This window comes from Sciurus carolinensis, chromosome 7 (assembly GCF_902686445.1).
Source record: "Sciurus carolinensis chromosome 7, mSciCar1.2, whole genome shotgun sequence".
In the NCBI taxonomy this organism is placed as follows: Eukaryota; Metazoa; Chordata; class Mammalia; order Rodentia; family Sciuridae; genus Sciurus; species Sciurus carolinensis.
In genome coordinates this window covers 27,033,580-27,054,184 of record NC_062219.1, presented here as the reverse complement: position 1 = coordinate 27,054,184, position 20,605 = coordinate 27,033,580, and the positions used below count along the sequence as shown (strand labels likewise).

Here is a 20,605-nt window from a genome sequence, read left to right as displayed (position 1 = left end):
AAGGAAAAAATGTTTCTTCTAATCAGTGAATCATTTTATTTGAGACATAATTAAAAAAAAGAGGCCAAGCCTTTTGAATAAAGATTAATGTATAGCTTATAAAATGCTCGAAATCCACTGAAAATATATTATTTGTAATTATATTCTTTCAGATGAAAACTTGAGATCTCCCCAATTCCCCTCTGGAAAAAGAACAAAACCAAAAAAACTTGGAACTACAGCAAGAAAACTTATGGATAAGGCCTTCACATATATTTTCAAAGAAAGAAAAAGATAAAACTTTGTTAACACAAATTTCATATCGGTTAATGGAAGCATCACTATCATATCTAATTGCATATATGTATGTTGTGAAAGAGAAAACTGCTTAAGTACTTGCTGAAAAAAATTATTCTCTGCACACATGGATGTGGTGAATATGATTCTTCATAAATCAGCTATGAAATTTACAACTAGACTTCTAGTGATAACATAGTCTTAACAGATTTGTAGTTCTACAGGACATACAGAATTGAATTAATACTTATTAGGCAGACACAGATGGTGTGGGCCACTTCAGAGCACTAATATTGTGCTTGCTTCAGCAGCACATGTACTAAAATTGGAACAATACAGAGAAAATTAGCATGGCCCCTGCGCAAGGATGACATGCAAATTTGTGAAGCATTGCATATTAAAAAAAGAGCACTAATATTTCAAGTGATTAACGTGTTCAGTTTATGCAAAATATATGACATGATGATTTTTAGAAAGCATTTTTGTTGTTCAAATTTAATCTAACATATAATTGTCAAGGAATTTGATAGAATTGAAAAACACATTATATGAAAATCATATTCAGCTGAAAAATTGCAATAGAATTGCAAATTGTTCAGAAGTAAACATGACCATAAAATATGGTCATGTAATTTATTTTTAATGGGTAATTTAAAATATTCTTAGAAACTACTATTGATATTACTATTTAGAACCTGTGTTTCATACATTGTAAAGGTTTTGGCATCCTAAGGATTCTACCAAACATCCTAAACTTGAAAATCAGAGTAGTGATAGTTGTTTAATTTAAGGAAATTTTCACTTTTCTGTGTGTCTTGTTCCAAAATTGGATCTGTGGCTGAGCCTGGTGGTCTCTGACTGAGTTCTCCTCCCTTTGCCACAGAAACAGAACTGTGGCTAGATTCTGGGAGACTGGGATTGACTGTCATACACAGGCAGGATTCTGCAACTCTGTCTTCAACAGTGGATGCTGGGAGAAGGAATTTATGTGACTCTGCCTCTGAGACCTGGATTCCTCTACGTGCCTAGGACCCATTCAGGTCACAGATGAGAACAACTCTCTGTGGGATGGTGGAGCAGTAACATGCAGAGAGCACATCCTTTCAATGAACTCCTGGGACTCTGCGCCAACCTACACCACTCAGGTCTTAATTTAAGTGAGAAATCAATGTAAACCACTGTGGTGTTGGGTCTTTGTTAAAGCAGCTGAGCATTTCCATTTCACTAATATACATTATGTACATTATATCACAGTGAAGGTACAGATTTCTACGAGCAAAGTACCAAGTTATATGAAATCAGGAATGGGATTCACACTTTGCTGTTGGAAAACCAATCTCATTTGAATCAAATTTGGAAGCTATTTTAGCAAAAATTGGCATAGAACTCCTATTTTTGACATTGTTAACTAACCGAATTTGGATTTATAGGGAGAAAGTAATATCAATTGCAAGGTGCTAAATATATGCAACAGTTAAAAAATTCATTTAAAATCATCACCACAGTTACTATGTATCCTCGACATTTCACAACACATGAAGAAAACATTATTAAAGAAGGTATTTTAATGGAATAAAATTAAGGGGAGTAATCATACTACAAGTCTCTATTTCAAACTTTAATCATTTCCAAAAAAAATGAAATATTATGTAAGAGCATTTTGATAAATGATCCATTTGTTTTCCAAAATCCTGAAAATCTATAGTTGAGTTGGAATCAATGTCCAGGCTGGGGATGCAGAGCAGGGGTAGGGCATTTGCCTAGCATGCACCAGGCCCTGGGCTCAAGCTCCAACATCACACACATACATACACGCTAATCCCCAAAGAAGAAAGCTAATAATTGCTTATTTGAATACATTGAAGCATGATTATAAGTTTATCACCATTTTGGATTGAGATTAGTGAATTCTTATAGATGAGTAGTTTATTGTCATTAATAATATGCACATAAACCTAAATGTGCTAGCCAGAATTTTTAACCAACAACACTAAAAGTATGGGAAAGAACAGGCATTAAAGCATAAACCGCCAAGGAGGTACACGTAGCATCATCCACATGCTCCAGGCTGGAATGAATTTAGGAACAGGCAAAAGTGCCTGCTGTAAGAAAATCATATTTAATAGCAACCCTTGTAGTTCATAGTAAGTATTGCTTTATAAGTAAAATTTTGTTTCAGCTTTTAATCTACCTATGTGCTCATGTGTACACTGCATAGCAATACAAAGTGTGTTTTGCACGGTGAGTTGTGGGGGAAATGTTCAAAGGTGTTCACCTTCCTTCACAGCCAACCCACAAGTGGGACATTTGTTCACGTGATTCCATCTGCTTTTCATCCTCTGCAGCCAGGCTCTTGCCCACATTGCTCTTCTGGGACAGGCTTCCCCAGGATCCTAACTCATCTCTCACACCCACTACATCCTTCCTTGTGTCTATCTCTGTCCTTTCTGTGACCATTCATGTGTTTGCTTACTTGTATTTCATTTTTATACCACCTTTAAAAAAATAATACTTTTGCAATTATAAAAGTTAAAATATTTAATTAAAAATAAACTTACCCACAGCTTCACTGGAGATCATCACTGTTAATACTGTATGTATTTCAGTTTTATATAGAGGTATATATTTTAAACTTATGTGTATAACCACATCAAATATTTAAATAATAAAACTGGGATGGTTGAGTGAACAGAAGTACATAGCAATTCATAATTTCATTTTTTAATTTTTTTATTTTGGTTCACTATTTTTTTTTTTTTTTACATAGAGGCAGAAAAGTTTATTTGACTCTCACAGTTTCAGAGGTTGCAGTCCATAGTCAGCTGACTCCATTATTTTGTGCCCAAGGTGACACAGAACATCATGACAGAAGGAAAACAGCTCAGGACAAGGCAACAGGAAGCAGAAAGAGCTTTGCTCACCAGGGACAAAATACATAATTTCTTATTACTGTATATAGTAGAAACTGTTTTTCATATCATTCAGTATTCCTCTCTCCCATTATCCTAAGGCTACATAGTGTCCTGTTTTATGGCTACATCACAAGTTATCTCTCCAGTTTCCTGTTGATGGACATGTGGGTAGTTTTCATTTGTTTGTAACTTAAAAGACACATTGAAATGCTTGTAGAAAAATCTTCATTCATTTACATAATCACTTCCTTAGGATGAATTCTCATGGGGGAATAGTTGGGTCAGCACCTACGCAGGCTGCACACACATCTAAAGACCCTACAGGAATGTGACCAAGTACAGTCCTACCAACACCCAAGGCATGGGAGAACCTGGTTGACAGCATCTTACTAACAATGGCATCAAAAATAACGTTATAAAGCACCAATTAAAAAGAAAGCAATAAATAGAAAGGAAGACCAGTGCAGTAGAGGAAGGTAAGCTGGGGGAGGGAGAGATGGCAAAGAGGAAGAACTGGGGATTGAAGGAGAGCAAATTATATCCCATGCATGAAAGATTATGCCAGAATGAACCCCATACTACATATAACTATAATGCATTAATAAAATCATTTTAAAATAGCATTTGGTCAATTTGACTAATAAAAATAGCAACTTACTTAAAAGTTTGTGCTCTATTGAGTAGTAGCTGCTTGTACATTTTATCATAGGTTTATGCTTCATTTATTCATTGACTTTTTTGGGTGTTAGAGTGTGCTTTTTTTTTCTTTCTTTCTTTTTTTTTTTTTTTTTTTTTTTTTTTTGGTACCAGGGATTGAATCCAGGAGCACTTAACCACTGAACCAATACCAAATCACTTTTTATACTTTATTTTGTGACAGGGTCTTGCTATGTTGCTGAGGCTGGCTTTGAACTTGCAATCCTCCTGCCTCAGCCTCCTAAGCCACCAGGATTACAGGTGTTAACCACTGAGTAAGTCATTTTTTTTTTAAGTAACAGTTTGGAAAAGCCATTTAAACCTTTATCTCTGACATTATTATAAACATTTTCCTGGTTTGTAGGTTAAGTAAACTTGTGATTTTAATTATAAAAATAATAAATAATTTAAATGGACTAAAAAAATATGTCACATAAAATTAAAAGTAAGAATTTTCCTCTTTCCTCCTTTAATCTGTCCCCTCAGTGATATTCGTTTTTTAATTTTGTATGAAACTTTTGACTTAAAGTCTTTAAATTGCCAAATCTATTGAATTTGCTTTTTTCCTTTCCTTGCCTTTTTCTCCACCCCTGTGACCCTCTTCAGTTTCTGTCTAAGCTGGTTTGGTAGAAGTCTTAATGTACTAGGATAAGTGAATTCACTTACATTTTCTTCTAAACCTTTCATGGTTTAATATTTAAATCTAACTTTCAATACATTTGTAACGTATTTTGATATATGATATAGATGTGATGGATGTGTTTTTCTGAATACGTAATAATGTGATTTAATAGTAATATACTGTATGCTAGTGTTTGACTCCCCCCCCCCCCCACTGAAAACCTTTCTCTAAATGATGGCTTCATTGGGTGTGTGGGTGGTGGTTAGAGGGTTTATGGGGAGCCTGCTGGATATCCTACTTTGGCACTCCCTCCCCTGGCTGCCTGCCGACGCCTTGGATTTCTGAACTTCCTTCTAGCCTCTAGTGAGTGAGGTACTCACTCTTTTGCCCCTTACTTGAGGGCTAGGGGTCCTCATACTCACAGCAACCAAACCCTAGGCATCAACAATGTATATGCTTAATGACTGCTATGGTTTGGATGTGAGGTATCTCCCAAGAGCTCACATATGAGACAACGCAGGAAGTTTCAGAGGAGAAATAATTGGGTTGTGAAAGTCATAACCCAATCAGTGAATTAATCCCCTGATAGGGATTAACTGAGTGGTAACTGAAGTGCTAGGGTGTGGTTGGAGGAAGTAGGGATTGGGAGCTTGGCTTTGGGGTATATATTTTGTATCTGAGAGTGAAGACTCTCTCTCTCTGATCATCATGTGAGCTGCTTCCTTCTGCCACGCTCTTCCACCGTGATGTCCTGCCTCATCTGGAGCCCTGAGGAATGGAACCACCCTTCTATGGAATAAGTCCTCTGAAACAGTAACCCTCAAATAAAATTTCCCTCCCCTGCAATTGTTCTGGTCAGATCTTTAGTCACAGCAGTGCAAAAACTGACTAAAACAGTGACTTTAAATTCCTCCTTTCCATCACAGACCCCCATCCTGAGTTCCTACCTGTAAGTAAAATATCCCAGAGGTGTCTCATTATCACTTTAACCTGAACATTTCAAAACTGAACCCATATACTCCCCCTATTCCAACCCTTCTCTTCCTCATCTCTTCTTTAACCTAGAGAATGAGGCAACTGTCCTCCCAATTTCCTAAATAAGGAAACTGGAAGTTGTCTCTCAGGTTGCCGTCGCTCCTCCACTCAGTCATTAAATGCTATTGCTTCCACTCCCTAAATGTCTCTTGTATTTTCTATTCCCTTCCCACCTAGAAAAGGCCTAATTTGTTTCTAGATTGCTGCAGAATCTTAATCTTCACCCAGCTGCTACTCCATCTCTTCTCTGCAGTTCATCATCCTCACTACCATTAGTTACATTTTTAAAGAAAATCATATCTCACTCCAGTCAGAATGGCAATTATCAAGAATACAAGTAACAATAAATGCTGGTGAGGATGTGGGGAAAAAGATACACTCATACATTACTGGTGGGACTGCAAATTGGTGCAACCACTCTGGAAAGCAATATGGAAAACTTGGAATGAAACTATGATTTGACCCAGCTATTCCACTCCTTGGCCTATACCCAAAGGACTTGAAATCAGCACACTACAGAGATGCAGCCACATCAATATTCATAGCAGCTCAGTTCTCAATGGCTAAGCTATGGAATCAATCTAGGTGCCCTTCAACAGATGAATGGATAAAGAAAATGTGGTATATATACACAATGGAATATTGCTCAGCCATAAAGAATAAAATATTACAAATGCAATATTCCATTTGCATTTGTTGGTAAATGGATGGAACTGGAGGCTATCATGCTAAAGTGAAATAAACCAGTCTCCAAAATCCAAAAGCCAAATGTTCTCTCTGATATATGGGTTGCTGACCCACAACAAGGGGGGCAGGGAGGGGAAGAATAGAAGTTCAGTGGATTAGACAAAGGAGAATGAAGGGAAGGGAGTGGGGATGGGAATGGGAAAGACAGTAGAATGAATTGCACATGACTTTCCTGTGCTTATACATGAATACCGGACCAGGGTAACTCCACATCATGTACAACCACAGGGAGGGGATCCATGTGGATGGAATCCTTGTGTGATGGGACACAGGGATTGGATCCTAATTAGAATAAGCTATACTCCATGTATGTATAATATGTCAAAATACACTCTATTGTTATGTATACCTAAAAAGAACAAATAAAAAAATTCTTAATATTGGCTTAAAATCCCTTCTTGCTCCCAATTGCATTTCCATGACAGAGCCACTCCTTATCTTTTCTCTCTGTCCTCCGACAGCTATCCCAGGGCCTCCCTCCACCCGTAAATGACTCGAAGTTACTGAAACACAGGGTACTTTCAAAATTTGAGGCCCTGACTCACGGCTTCCCGCGTTCACCCCAACAGCTTTTCACGGGCCAAGCTTCCCGGTGCACCCAAGCTAAATAGCTCAGATGAGAAGGCGCTGGTGCGCCCCCCATTGTCAGAGGCAAGGATTTCAGCTCAAGAGCGGTAGGGAATAGAAGGAAAGAATTTTAGAAGGGCTTTGCATTCAGGGCGTTTGGGGTGCAGCTCTTGTTGCGGGGAGGTCGCCCTGCCTCTCTGGGCCTGGTTTCCTGGACCGCACACTGGGGGCATTAGGCAGTAACACCACGCTCAGCACTCAAGTCCTGGGGGTAAGCTCCCTGCGGGCAGGGGCGCCGCACGTTCACTGTGGCATTCCCAGCCTGGCTCCCAGCGTGACCCAGGTAGCGGCCCAGAGGACTGTTCACCGCAGAGTGAACGCACATATTTTCTGGTGAGGACTCTGGGATGCAGCAGGCGCGGCGCCTGCACGGCGCTGCGGAGTCGGGGGTCGGGGCAGGGTCACTCCGACTCAGCCCGCAGCCGCCCTCGGCGCGTGTGCGAGGCCAGGGCCGAGGCCCCTCCCTGTCTGCTGCCCGCCGCCGACCAGAAGCTCCGGGGGGTTGAGCGCGGCAGCCGTCCGGCCGGCAAGCCAGCTCCGGACGTCCGTCTCCACCTTTCCGCGAAGCTTCGGTGTCCCTGGCTCGCCTGCACCGCGGAGTCAGCGGCCGCGGCCTCCAGCCTCCGGCCCCAACCCCGGTCCCGGCCCGCCGCCACCGCCACCGCCACCGCCACCGCCACCGCCACCGCCACCGCCGCCGCCACTACCGCCGCCGCCGCGGCGCTGAGCGCACCTGACCCGGGCGGGCGGGCGGGGCGCTGGGGCGGGGCGGTGGGACTGACGTGGCCCGCGGCATGGAGCGGGCGTGATTCATCAGCGGCCGCGCCGGAGCGGGATGGGGGCGAGCGCAGTGGCCGCCTAGGCGCCCAGGACCAGGCAGCGGCGGCCGCGTCCCCGGCCCGGCTCGCGAGCGCTCTCTTCCTGTCGGCGGCCCGGCCCCTGGAAGGTCAAGATGGAAGAGATCCTGAGGAAGCTGCAGAGGGAAGCGTCCGGGAGCAAGTACAAAGCCATCAAGGAGAGCTGCACCTGGGCCCTGGGTAAGCGCGCCGAGCGCCGGCGGGGAGGGCGCCCCGCACCTGCTCCCGCCGCGGGAGGGCCGCGCTGGCACTGCCGAAACTGCCCCTGGCCTGGCGGGGCTCTTCGCTGTGCGTGGGTTATGGATGCTTGTCGCGCGATTGCGAGAGTTGCCTCGCAATGAAATGATGTGGGCTATGAGAAGCTCGGCTCGGGCGTGGGCATCCCAGCTGCCTCCCTTCTAGTCTCTTTAATGTCTCACAAACCCGAATCGGGAGCCGCTGTCCTTACCGGATCTCCATCCAGCAGCTTGGACAACTGTCACCCCTGGCCGAGTTAGGACCCCACGCCGGTGCGAATGCAAGGCCCTGATTCCGAAGCGCCTGTGGGGAAGAGGGAAGTTAAACCAAGAACCCAGATCTCAGACATTGGCTGTGGAACCAGGAAGGAAAGGCTAAGCCTTAATTTGCTTTTTCTGATAGACGCCAGCTTGCTAAGTTTTAGCTTTCGTGGTTATTGTGGGTGGAAAATAACATACGGGAAGAATTGCCGTTACCTCTGCAATTCTGTTGTGATCTGCCTTTCAGACAGGTGGGAATTTAGATTTGTGAGCTGTGCTGGCATTGAAATAAGTTCCAGGTAGCAAACTGGCATTTCCCCATCAGACTCTGGTTGCAGAACTCAACAGCAGAAAGAAACGGAGTGACATACCAGTTATGCAAGGATTTGGGCAATCAGAATGGTAATAGAAAGAGATCAGGAGCTTAATTTGGGCGAAACTGATGCTTTTTAAGTAGGAAAGACTGAGAAGAAACCAAGAACAGCTCTGTGGGCCCATCGTCTTGCCTTGCCCACGCTTGCGTGTGATGCTTCAGTAACCACTCCATTAAAAAATAGAATCCCTTTTCCTGGGAATCAAGAGACAGGCCATGCTTGTCATGACACCGTGCTGTGTGGTAGACCCTGAAAAGAAACAGAGAAGTGCCATCAGCCAGCTTTCCACTAAGTGTAGAATTCTAATATCATTTTAGGGCACTCTGTTAGTGTTTAGAAGGTCTTGATTCACATTATGTTTGGGTGTGTGTACAATCATAGCAGCATCATTTTTTGCTTAACCTGTGCATAGCATCATACAATTATCTAGAATATTGTCTAGGAAGTTTATGTGGTACAGAGAGCCAGCCCTTGATCATTTTAGTTTACCATTAAAGAAAAATGGATTCAATATCAGAGAGCAGCAAGGCTCTTAAAGCCACAGGACTGTTTTTTGCATTGCTATTGTCATTCAGTAGTGATTCAGAGCTAGATTCCCAAATGCCTCTAATGAAGGGTCACAGATGGCTGGGTAACATAATAAAGCAGGGCCTGACTGTGCACTAAACATGCATTCCTAGTATTCATTATTATTTTGCTATAAATTAAGCAGATTTAGATAAACAAGGTGGAAGAGAGTAATCTACTATGTTCAATAAGTTTGACATTTGATATTCAACATCTTGATGAGTTAAATTACAGTATGGTACCATTTAGGCCCTAGAAGTCAGTGAGGAAGCCCAGAACTGAGGCAGGTAGATTTCTGGGTCAAGCCTAAATCTAGCCTTACTGTAAGAGTAGACATGGTTCCTTTCTCAGTGATTATTTTGAAATAAACAACAGAAGAGGGGATTGCATGAAACAGTTAAATAATAGTGCAGAGCATTCATATGTACCTTGGAATGATCAAACCAGGAAAGCAGGCCAAAGAAGGGGGGTTGAAGGTAAGGTCAGAATGTGAGGGGGAATTGATGTGAGCTGGCGGGCTTTTGAAGTAGGTTTCACTTGAAGAATAGGTAGGCTGTTCTCTTTTCCTTCGCTTATGGATTTAGCAAACATTTACTGAGACCTCTCCTGCATGAGCATGAGATATAAGGATGAATGAAACACTGCCTGGAAGGAGCTGGTTAGAAGGGCAGGTGGAGGGAGCATGCATCATAACAGAGGCAAGGGACATGGTTTCCTGTTGTCTTCCCCATTCCAGTCTCTTCCATTGCCCCATCAATGTTTCTCCCATAAAACATTCATCACTACTCAAACCCCATGATTTCTTTATAGATTCACATGTAAGCTCCTTAGAATGTATTTCAGAATCTATCCCTTGGCCCCCCTTTTAATCATTCCCTTGCCAGGAGCTCAAGGCTGCAGTGGCAGTCAGCAGCAGCATTTGCTGGACACGCTGCACAACATGCTTCTCCACCTTTGCCCATACTGATCCTTCTGCCAGGAAGTCCCTTCCCTGACTCCCCAAGGTCCAGCTCACACAGGAAGCATTTCCTGCACTCCTCAGTGGAACCAGTTGCTCTGCTGGGTTCAGAGCCCTGCCCTCACAACTCTCTTAGAAAACAACTACTACTTTGGATCATAGACTTGGTGTGGGTACAGATACTCTCTTAGGGATGAAGAATTGAGAAATATGCTGGGTGCAGGAAATCAGAAGTTAAAGTCAGCTTAAGCGAAACACAGTTTATTTGTTCCATCCATTAAAATATCCTACAGAAGAACAGCTGTGGGTTCACTTTGATTCAGAAATTATATACTTTCAAGGACTTGTCTTGCTCTTTATGGATTGATTGACATGCTCCGCAGGGATTTCCACAGTTGTGCTCATGAATCACCACATTTAGATCATCTCATGAGAAAGGGTCATCATCCACTTAGATGGAGAGAGGGACCCTTCCCTACTTAGGCCATGATGGGAGAGAGGGGCCCTCCCCAACTTAGGGCATCATGGGAGAGAGAGGTCATCCCCCACTTACACCATCTCAAGAAGGAGGGACTCTTGTGGTCACTCCTGTCTGGTCCTTAGTTTCTCTTTTTTCTCCTTGTCCTGATTGGTCATATGCAGTCCTTCAGCCAAGGAATGTGGTGGCTGACTGGCTTAGGCCCAGCCATGTGTCTGACTGAAATCTAGGGTCTGCGAAAGATGGTTTCCTCAAAGCCAAATTAGGGTGCTGCTTCAGAAGGCAGGAGAGTGGATGCTGGTCAGTCAAGATAACACGTCAACAGTGCGGTGAACTCTGTAGGTACACACACTGTTGCTTCTGCTTCCCTGGTGGCTTCTGTGCCTACAGCAGGAGAGGCAGATGTTCAATAAATTCTTTAATGACTTGTTTAGACTTCAAATGGTATTCATCTCCTTTTTATTTATGAGAGCTCTGTGTGTTCATTTCAGAATATTGGAAAATATTAGAACACTATAAAGAAAAAATAAAAATCACCTGTATTCTCAGCACCCAGCAATAATGCTGTAGACAGTTTAAAAGCTTTTCCTTTTGCAAAAGGTCAGGACACATCTGGTGAATTGTCATTTGTTTTTCAATTCCAGCATTTTCTTTGTTATTTTTTTCTTTAAAGCATCTTTAACTTTTGCATTTTCTTCTACTTTGTCATAACACTTCTCTGAAAATCAATGTTCTTAATGGTTGTGGAATAACTAGCAAGGGATATGTATGAATCTCCTCTTTATTTAGTGCCATCTGGATTCTCTCTTGTCAGTGAGGAAATGGTCTAAGTAATTAGTCATAGCAGAGAATGAGTAGGTTGGGAGTGAGCTCCTGCAGAGCCTCAAAGGTTTTTTCCCCTCAGGAGCTGGCAGTCCTAGAGGCCTTTGCATTGGGATATGGTGGAAGAAATAGAATGGCAGAGAATTGTATCTGGAAGGGACCACACCCTCATTTTAGAAGTACTTCTAGTATTTTACATGTATCAGGAGACTTATGCAGAGTGAATTTGGAAAATAAAGGAGAGCGGGGAGGAAATTAACATTCCATCTACCTACCCACCTGATTCTTTGCCCTCCATCAATAACACTGGATGCTGCTGGGCGTTCGCATTACCTCACTCCACGGCTGCACCCTACCCAGGTTCCTACAGCCCTTGAGCTGCTGTCTCCATGAGAGTTGAACACCTCCATGCCCACAGCCTTGGCCCAATCTCTGAGAACTTGAAGCCTGAACTTCTACAGTTAGTGCCCGTGTGTGCTCTGACATCCGCCCCAGTGCAGCTCCCTATGGACATCTCTACTTGAGTGGCCAGGGGCACTTGAGCTTAACAAAGTCCAAAGTGGCATGCACCTTCCCCACTCCCACCTCACCCTAATCCCATGTACTCCTGGTGCTTCAAACTGCCTGTCCAGTTGCTTAGACCTGAAACCTAGAATCATCCTTGATCTGTTTCTGTACCTTATGGCTATTATGGTTTTAGATATGAGGTGTCCCCCCAAAGCTCCTGTGTTACTGCAGGAACATTCAGAGGTAAATGAGTGGATTGTGAGGGCTGTAACCTAATCAGTTCATCCTGGTTTGAAAGGACTGGGTAGTAACTAGAGGCAGGTGGGATGTGACAGGAGGAGGTGGGTCACCAGGGGGAGGGGGGGTTGGTCCCTGGAAAGGCTATTTTTCCCTGCAGCTCCTCCTTTCTCCTCCCCTCTTCTCTCTCTGCTTCCTGGCTGCCATGAAAGGAGCAGCACTCCCCCACCACACCCTTCTGCCATGATATTCTGTCTCACCTTGAGCATAGAGCCATGGACTCAGCCAACTATGGACTAAACTTCTAAATAATCTTTCTGAGCCAAAATAATCTTTCCCTCCTCTAAGTTGTTCTTGTCAGGTGTTTTGGTCACAGTGACACAAAACTGACGACACACTTGCCATCATGTCTGGTGTATCACCCATGCTCTGATCATTTTTAGCTCCTAAATATCCCTCAAGCCTGTCTACTTCTCTCAACCTCTATGTCTAGCTCTCCAGTCCAAACTGCTTTCCTTCCTTGCCTGAACCTACACAACAGCCTCTAACTGATCTTCCTGTCTACCCTAGTCTTTTTCAGGCTATTTTCTGAGCACTGCCATCTTAGAAACCTCAGTTTGATCATGACATGCCATGTGAAAATACTGACTGGCAACTCATGAGGATGAAGTCCAAAGGCCTTAATGTGTCAGTCAAGCCCTGAAAGGTCTGCTTCCTACCTGCCTCACAGCCTCATCCTGCACCTCCCTCCTCCTTGGACTCTGAATTTCAACCACACTGACCTTCTTTCATTAACACACATGTACTGTGCTTCTTCTTGGTTCATTAATTCAGCAAGTATTTAATGAGCACCTACTAAGTGCCTACAGCTGTTCTAGGTACTGGTGCCATAGTGAGCAAAATAGGCAAAAAAGATCCTGTCCTATCTTCATGGAGTTCGCAGACTCTTGGAGGGGTGATAGCTAATAATCAAGATCAATAAAAATATACACAATAGCTCAGATAGTGATCAGACCCAAAGGAAACCATAAAGCAATAGAGGGAGATAGGAGGTGCTTGGAGGGTAAAGGGAATTGTCATTTAAATCGGGCATCCAGAGAACACCTTACAAAAAGAGAAAGGTGGGAGCATCTGGTGGCTTCAGGAAGAAGCCAGGTGAGGAAGAGGCCAGGTGGCTGGAGCAACTGAACAAGGGGAGAACAGTAGGAGGTGAGAGGCCAGATTGCCAAGGCCCTCCTGTGACTTTTATTTAAATGAGATGGTGGGTCATCTGGTGTGGGAGAATAGGTGCCCCCAGTTGGGTTTTGACGGATCTCTCTGGCTTCTGTGTTGAGAAGAGCCTACAAGTAGCAGGGGACAGCCAAGGAAGAGGCTGAGGAGTCATCCAGCTGAGAGAAGATGGCAGCTTGACCTGAGTAGCAGCAGGTGTTGGTGGTTGGGATTCCTCAATGCATTTTATCGTTCCGCTTTTAAACCTTGATATAATTTGAACTTACTATTCCTTCTACTTGGAATGCCCCCTCCTCACTCAATTTATAGTCGTTTTTCAGATTTATAGTCGTTTTTCAGTCTCGCCACTCCCCGCAGGAAGTCCTGGCTCCACAGTCCATAATCCCCTCCCGCCTTTCCCTAATTCCCTGTATTTGCCTTCATGGCACTTAGCCCAGTTTGAAACCAATGTTTCCTCCATGAATTTCTCAACCGTACTTTTCCTCACTTTTGAATCCCTAGTCTAGTATCTGGCCCAATATTTAGTCAGTGAATTAAGGAAGGCAGACAGAAACTGTCCCTGACATCTAAGGACAGAGTCAGGCCTCTGCCGTCATTATTTCTTTAACTATCACAAGAATTGCATGAGGCGGTGTTGTCCCCCTCTTGGAGATGGGGGAACTGAAGCTTGGAGAGGGTAAGTGACTTGCCCCATCTCGGTGCCACAAGCTCGTGTGGAGCCAGAAGTCGAAGCTGGTTCTCTGGCCTACCTGCGGACCTTCCCTTCTCTGCCTTGGCGTCCACCCTTACCCCATATGCCTGGAGGAGGGCTTTGAGACTTCTTGGGCTCATCATGGCTGCTGTGTGACTGCCCTTTCTCCTCTCCTTTTCTTCTAGCTTATGCCTAGCATTTGTAGAGCTAGACACTGTTACACAGATGGAGTTGGCTATAAACCCCTCTCTCTAAGGGGAAGAACCATGTTATAGGGTAGTTCCATGTTGTTACCTCTCCTTAGCAAACAGCATCAATTTTCCCAGGGCACTGGTCCATGTCATACTAACTGCTGGTCCTTGCTTACCCTCGTGACCTTTGAGCTGCTTCTTGCACCTGCGTCTCAGGGCTGTGCTTTCTTGTCATTCCATCACATCTTCAACATTAACCTCAGTCCTTCCACCTCTCTCCTGGCCTCATGGCACCACTGACCCGCTGAGCTCATCTTCCTGTTTTGCTGATTAATTTTCTTTCTTAAATGTACTGTTTGTTACATTGGCTAAAACAGGCCTAGATCCTATCATGCTTTGACCTGTTAGTCCTGAGTCTCAGGGGTGCATTTGGTGTCTCTTTTTCCCTCTGATCTCTTAGCAAATGTGGGGAGACTATTTATCCTTCTCCAAGGAAATAGGTCAAATAGATGGAAGTCATTGACTCCAAGCAGTGAAGAGATGAATCGACACAATTTGAACTGGTCACCTGGAAACAAGTTGAAGGGATTAAAACAGAGCAGTTTCTTGGGGAAGAGAATAATGAGTTGTTCATTGTCTCTACCATCCGAGGCAGCAGTAGTATCAATAATCCACAAACAAAGGCAAAGTATTTAACATCCGGGTTGGATTAATAAGATTTGGGGATGAGTCTCCCAATCAGGGTCCCTAACCACAGTGTCATTTTTAAAAGGGTTTTCTTTACCACGTCGCAAGTGTGGGTGAGAATAATGAGATGTAACCTAAAGTGCTTTGTGAACTTGAAAGTCTTCCTCAGGTATGTGTTATTATTAAAGATATTGAAATGGCATTCTCAAAGAAACAACTTTTGTTTCTCTATTTTGATTGCAAGATATACTATCTTGATCAGTGGCAAGCAGATGAAGTTGAAATTCTGATTCAAGTTAGGAATTTATTTGTTTTTTGTCTCTAGAGGGAAATGTGTGCTGAATTTTAGACTTCCCCTCCCTGACCATGAAGCAAAGTCCAGAGAAGCCTCTGGGGCTATCAGGAGGAAGGACTTTAAAATAAGGAAGACTTGCATGCGGACAATTAAGAATTGACTAATTTATAATTGTAGGAATATCCAAGGAAAAGAGAAATGAACAATGCTATTCTTGTACAATATAGATTCTTAGTCTTTAAATATCTAGTTGTAACTTTGTAAATTTTCTTTTTGCAGAAACCTTGGGTGGTGTGGACACCATTGTCAAGATCCCTCCCCACTTGCTGAGGTAAGAGATGGAAACTGTTTCATAAAGCAGAGGTAAATATTGCCTGCCATGTTTTCCTGAAGGTCAGATAATGTCGTTGGTTTACAGCACTTTATGGGCTTACTGGTGACTTTTTCCATTCCTGAATTAGGATATTTCATGAGGTCAGCACCTTGGGAACCTGACTACATTAACCTAAGTGGTAAAAATATCAAATCCACTAAGAAGAAACATGATTCAAATTTAGGTGAGGGCTTGGTCAGTGGACAATACCTTCTACTACAAATTGAAAATGGCGTCTACTTGGGGATGCAGCCCTGGACCACATTGGGTGGATTTAAGCTCTCACTGGCATCCTGGCTGAACTCCATCTTGCTGGTGACAACTATACAGTCCCATGCAGCAGCCCCATGATGCAAACCTATTTCCTACCTTCTTAATTACACCACCACTTTTTTCTCCTCATCATACTGATAGTGAAAACTTTGGGAAGAACAAGAGAATAAAAAAGCAGTTGTCCATAATTAACACTACTTTAGAATAACCAGTGAAAAGAATTTAATGGGTTTTTGCAAATGTTTTTCCACATGCATATATTTTTACAAATTCATCTGAATTTTATTTACAACTTTGTTTTGCGCTTGTTTTTATTTACTCAGGACTATATAAGGAATGTTTTCTAATGCCAATGTGTGTTCTTCAAATTAAAGTATTAGATATACTTCCATCATATGGCTATAGCATAATTTATTTAGCCCCTTTCATGTTATTAAGCATTTGGACTATATCCAGCATTTTCTTCAAGATTATAAAAATATTGAACTTATAACCCCTTGTCGAGTATGGTTTCTATATTGTCAGAACATGATGATTTGTTAGGTATTTCCTCTCTTTTCAAGTAGATTGAACAAGAATTAGGTTTCTCTCTTTTTTAAAAAAATCCATTCCTTCTCCTATAGTCTCTGCTACAGGCTTACATTTTATAAGGGACTCATGTCAATCAAAGTGAGTATACTTTAATGTGCATAAAACTTGCAAATGGACAATGTGTCACAACAACACATCAGTCTCATCGAGAACTGTTTCTGCTGGAACATCCAAGAAGACTAAGACCTACAAAGGCATGGGTGGTTTTCGGGGGTCAATTTCTTGGTACCTACCTTGTATAGGTAGTACTCCTTTTTTTTTAAAACCTGGATCCTTCTTTGAATTGCTGCATGCTAATTATAGGGAACAGTGGGTTTCAGTGTGGCATGTTCAAATGTGTACATCAAGTACCACTCCTCAAAACTGATTTGCTTCAAAACTGATTTTGTCACATCTCCGTTTCCGTCTTACCTTTGCTGTCACTCTCTCTTGCTTGTCAAAGGAAAAGCACAGCTGTTACCATCTGGAATTGTCCTGGGGTGCAGCAATCCCATCCTACCAGCAAAGAACTATGAAAACACAGAGTTCAGGTCAGGAAAGGGAATGAGTGTAAGAAGAGGAAACATTTTTGGCGTGTTGGGTAGTTCTGCTTGGCTTTCAGCAAAATTGCAGGAGGATCTAATCTAGCTATAAGATGATAGACAAAAATATTTTTGACAATGTCGCCTTCATTTTATATAAACCTGTGTAAACGATATTTCTTCATCAATAGAAGTGAAAAAGAGATGGAATTTATGCTAAGTCCTGCCTTGTTAATTATTAATATAAGTAATAATGAGAATTATTGGCTAATACTTATTCGTAGGAGATATGAACTCATTGAAGGAAAAAATAAACAAGCTCTGTCCATTTCTTTAGAAATGCATTTATAATAAAATTCTATTTTCCATGTGAACTATATGAGCATCTGATAAATAATTGTTAATGTTCTTTGGATCAATTGTGTGCATTAATAATGATGGCTTAAATTAAGAGATAATCCAACACTTTTAGGCCTTAGGTTCATAGGAAATTTTTTAAAAATCACTTTATATATACTTTATTACAGAGAAATATAATAGGGAGATTAACAGAAGCCTTTCAAGCATTAAAACATATTGAGAGAAAATTTGGGGGAAGTGAAAAGGAAATATGAATTCAAAGAGAAAGAGAATAATGCAGTATTTTTTGCTGGTAAGGAAGAGTTTGTTCATTTATTTTTGATGGATGAAAGTCATTTTCAAATTGCTGTGGTATTTAGATTTCATGAGTTATATTTAAAGAGTGATACATTTTAATTAAAAATTTTAATAATTCCAAAGGGCCATAATTAGAGTCTTTGCAATTAAAACTGTAAAGAAGAAATCTAAATGCAAACTTAAAATATATGGAAAACAGAATTTCAGAGTCTTCTTCATGATTCTGTGTGCAAAAAATTTAATGACCACTGCTATAAAGGTGGTTTCCCAATCCAAAGCGTGGATTAACCTGTCAACAAGACTTTCTGTGGTTCTGGGCTCATGACAGAAGGTCTGTCTTCAGTGTGAAGGATACAGACAATGATGCTTCTGGAAGAAGATTCTAGTCCACTGGCTGGGAATGTTCAAAAGGCAGCCAAGGGGCTGGGGTTGAGACTCCGTGGTGGGGTGCTTGCCTAGCATGTGTGAGGCACTGGGTTTGATCCTCAGCACCACATAAAAACGAATAATAAAATAAAGGTACTGTATCCATCTACAACTGGAAAAAAAAAAAAAATGGCAACCGGGATTTTTTCTTGTGTGTGTGTGGGTTGAGTGGAGATGGGTTGGGGAGAATGTAGTTTTAATGGGACCAAGGATAAATGTTTGGTTCCTTTTGCCATTTAGCTTTATTTCATTCAGTGGTGTGGGGCTTTTCCCCAGAGCTGGATAACCAGCTTGCATGCCCATAGGAGGTGGTCACAAAATTGGTGGGAAGCAGATGAGGGACTGTGAATATCATCACATGTTGTCACCACGATTGCAAATATAATTCAGAGTGCTTATTCTAATGACAAAGAACTGCTGATATCATCCTTGTCCACAGAAATGTGCATTATTGGATTTCAGGTACACAGTGAGATCTGCCAAGTATTCTTGTACAGGGAAAGGAACCCTATGAATGAGACATAACAGATGTCTCATCTCAAACCCCTTTTATTCTGAAGGAGGAGAATGAAGACATACAAAACTGGAAAATAATGTTATGTAGTAGCAAGTATTAATTTACCATAGACCTTTTTTATGTATAAAGAGGTTTTGTTTTGACTATAATCCACAATAGTGGGATTCTCTCAGAGCTCGTCTAGGATATAGGAAGAAACCATAACTAAAGCATAACAGGAGCTAGGGATCAATACTAGTGTGCTTTTCTATTTCATGCCATTATTCGGGAGGTGACATAATGAGGAGATATACGGTCCTGGGCTCCCCTCCTTTGTTGTGAGTCAGCCCTCCTCTAATCCATTGATTCATCTGCCAGGCGCTCTAGCCCAGAGAGCACTTACTCTATTAAGTCATTATGCTTAATGTGGCACCCTTCTCTAGGAGCATCTGCTCAAAAACATCTAGGCACTAAATATTTGTCTGCTCACAAGAGAGAATTTGGACATGTTAATTATTTTTCTTCAGTTGTATTTAATATATGGGAAAGAAACCAAGTTTATAAACCACCTCTTGCCTTATCCTGATTTTGTATTCAGATTTAGTTTCCATTTCTCTTGAATAAGTTGCCTGGAAGTGATTAGTTGCAGGTTTTTAAGAAAATATTGTTTTGTAAAAGGCTGCAGGGAATCATTCAAAATCTTAAATACTTTTGCTGTGCTTTAAAAATTTTTTTCTCTTGCCATTGACTACTTTCATGTTAAATACATGATCATTTTGATAAATAGTTACTCGTATTCCTTTGATCAATGGTGTACATTAGTAATGGTAGCTCAAATCAGAAGAATTTCTGAGAAGACCTATGTTGTATTGTCTTTCTTTTTTCCCTTTTGCCATCAATTGCTTGTAGTGCTTCTTGTACAAGACTAAGTCCAAATGTCATGTGAATGATTTAAGTGACTGATGAATGCATAGCGGGTTCTAGGGGAGAATTCCATTATAAAGCATATTAGATGGAATTAAGGAGCGACAAGGAGATATTGATTGTTTGTATACAAAACTCTTTCATTGAGCAAAGACCCACCCTTATTGTTGATGTGGTGAGCCTTATTAGAAATAAGGATAGGAATTCATGCAGAATGTCCCAAGTGATTCACAATCAGGGATGGAGGAAGGTCCAAGGAATCTGTGCTGTGAACTGTTTCCTAAATCTGGTAGCAGATAGTCATGTGAAAAATCTTCCTACCTGCCTGCCCTTAGTCTTGCCCTTGGGTGAGTGTTAAGAGTCCTTATCTTTCTCATTCTCTTTGCCCCTCATTTCTGTCTTCCTAAATTACAGGGTCTCACATGTATCTTTGCCAGGTTGAATACAGCCTGTTAATTAGGGGCGATTGCAGCTTCCTGCACTGGAGAGTCCATCAATAGTTCAGGCTCTGTCCTCAATTAGAGTTACCATCTCCATGCTGTCCTTGTTTTACAAGCAAAAGTCAACTCAGGATGTTCCCTAAGAGTGACAGACTTGGTAAAATACCTCTGAGTAAGCCAAGCCACCGCTCATAGTCATTGACTCCATTGTGATTAGCCAGTTTTGTGTGTGTGTGTGGTTTTTTTTTTTTTTTTTTTTTTTTTGACCAAGTGGTGAAAAAGACCTGAAAGCTACTAATCCAATACAATTAGTAGTTATCTTAGTCTGGCCAAGCTGCTATAACAGAATACCGTAGACTGGATAGTTTTTAAAGAATAGAAATTTATTTCTCCCAGTGGTGGGGACTGGAAGTCCAAGATCTGGGGCCCAGCACGGTCAGTTCTGGTGAGAGCCCTCTTTTGGGTTACACGCTGCCAACTTATCCCAGTGTCCTCACATGATAGAAGAGAAAATAAGCCTAGGGCACTAGTTCCATTTATGACAGCCCCCCAAATGCTCTACCTTTTACTACCATCACCTTGGGGTTTAGGGTTTCAA

The 20,605-nt window shown here is 41.9% G+C and overlaps 1 protein-coding gene and 1 non-coding gene across 2 annotated transcripts in view; both read left to right on the top strand.

Moving 5' to 3' along the window:
* The first annotated feature begins 571 nt into the window (after positions 1 to 571).
* Positions 572 to 678, top strand: LOC124989866 (U6 spliceosomal RNA). Its single transcript, XR_007109675.1, has one exon. It is a non-coding gene; the product is annotated as a U6 spliceosomal RNA (small nuclear RNA).
* A 7,050-nt stretch (positions 679 to 7,728) lies between these two features.
* Arfgef3 (ARFGEF family member 3) overlaps positions 7,729 to 20,605 on the top strand; it is a 160,768-nt gene continuing 147,891 nt past the window's right edge. The window contains exons 1-2 of the mRNA XM_047557835.1: positions 7,729 to 7,952; positions 15,586 to 15,637. Coding sequence (XP_047413791.1) covers positions 7,868 to 7,952; positions 15,586 to 15,637 — 137 coding nt within the window. The 5' untranslated portion in view covers positions 7,729 to 7,867. The remainder of the gene's footprint in view (positions 7,953 to 15,585; positions 15,638 to 20,605) is intronic.